The sequence below is a fragment of the Sinocyclocheilus grahami genome, unplaced genomic scaffold (assembly GCF_001515645.1).
Source record: "Sinocyclocheilus grahami isolate Dianchi unplaced genomic scaffold, SAMN03320097.WGS_v1.1 scaffold2973.1, whole genome shotgun sequence".
NCBI classification, from domain to species: domain Eukaryota; kingdom Metazoa; phylum Chordata; class Actinopteri; order Cypriniformes; family Cyprinidae; genus Sinocyclocheilus; species Sinocyclocheilus grahami.
In genome coordinates, this window is record NW_015508146.1 from 10551 (window position 1) to 11800 (window position 1250).

The following is a 1250-nucleotide window of genomic DNA, read 5'->3' on the forward strand; positions in this document are numbered from 1 at the left end:
TTGCCGTCTTGAAGCTGGAAAGTGAACGTTCCCTCGTCCTCTTTGGCCAGAGACTCCATGAACATCTCAATGGTGCCAGTATTTTTATCAAAGTTCATCTTGTATTTCTGCAACACAGAAAAAGTGTTAATGCAGAAGCAAGCCAAAGGACTATTTCCAGTCAATAGCATGTGTAATGCTTCATCTGCTGCGTGTTTGTTTCTGTGTTCCTCTAACCTCTCCCTGGTGGACCACATTGTCATTGAACACATATTCAACTTTTCCATTGGCAGAGATTTTTTCAGCCTGCAACCAGAAGCGAACTCTGCCCTTCTCCAGCAGCTCCACGGCCAGCTCTGTCTTCAGAGGGATGACTGGAGAGGGGGATGAAAACGCATTGTAGAACGTTTAAGAGAACTTTTAAGAACAAAACATGAATTCAGTCCTGAATGATGTTCATTGCATTGGAGACTTATGAAGGAATGGATGTTGTACTTAACCTTGATACTTACGCTCTGTTTTTGTATCGAAACACAATGTCGTAACCAGGCATGATGCAATTTATAAACTGGCAAGCAATACATATTTCATGCTAAACAAGTTTTTGTCTTAACCAAAGGATAAGTGTCATGTGACACAAGCTCGTTTGTAAAATCCTGCATTACATAGCTGTATTTTAAACATTAAAAATGAGTTCAGTTCACACATTAATATGCTTTCGTTTATAGGACAGAACAATTAGCACACTATTTTAAATACATTTAATAGAACTGCTCTTGTATATATATATATAAAAAAAAAACATTAAAAAGTATAAACTGCACTTTCAGATAGTATAATTTTAATGAAATAAAAGACCACTTAAGTGTACTTACAGTAAGACACTTTCATGACTTGACTTTAAAAAGTGCACTTTGTAATAATGTCAAATTAACAATTTATTTTAAAGCATTATTAATACTTTAACGTAATAAAGTATTATCAATTTATTTTAAATCATTATGGTTTAATAGTCTTTTCTTGTGCTTTTAGAAGTACACTTATTTTGATGTGTTGACTAACATACTAAAGCAGATATGAAATACTGTGGTACATTACATTTAAAGTTAATATTTTTTAAATGTACTGTATTGCAACTTCATTATTACAAATGTGTAATTACATTAAAGTGTATTTCGTTTTACACACGTACTTTACATGTACTTTAGTCCTACTTAAGTGGCTCAGAAACACTGAAAGTTTAACTCATTTTAACTAATTTAAACTATAAT

At 32.9% G+C, this 1250-nt stretch overlaps 1 protein-coding gene across 1 annotated transcript in view; it reads right to left on the minus strand.

The window, feature by feature from the left end:
* Positions 1–4: 4 nt before the first annotated feature.
* LOC107575882 (myomesin-1-like) overlaps positions 5–1250 on the minus strand; it is a gene marked incomplete at both ends in the record, with an annotated part of 17316 nt that continues 16070 nt past the window's right edge. Inside the window, 2 exons of the mRNA XM_016262198.1 lie at positions 5–107; positions 217–353. Coding sequence (XP_016117684.1) covers positions 5–107; positions 217–353 — 240 coding nt within the window. The remainder of the gene's footprint in view (positions 108–216; positions 354–1250) is intronic.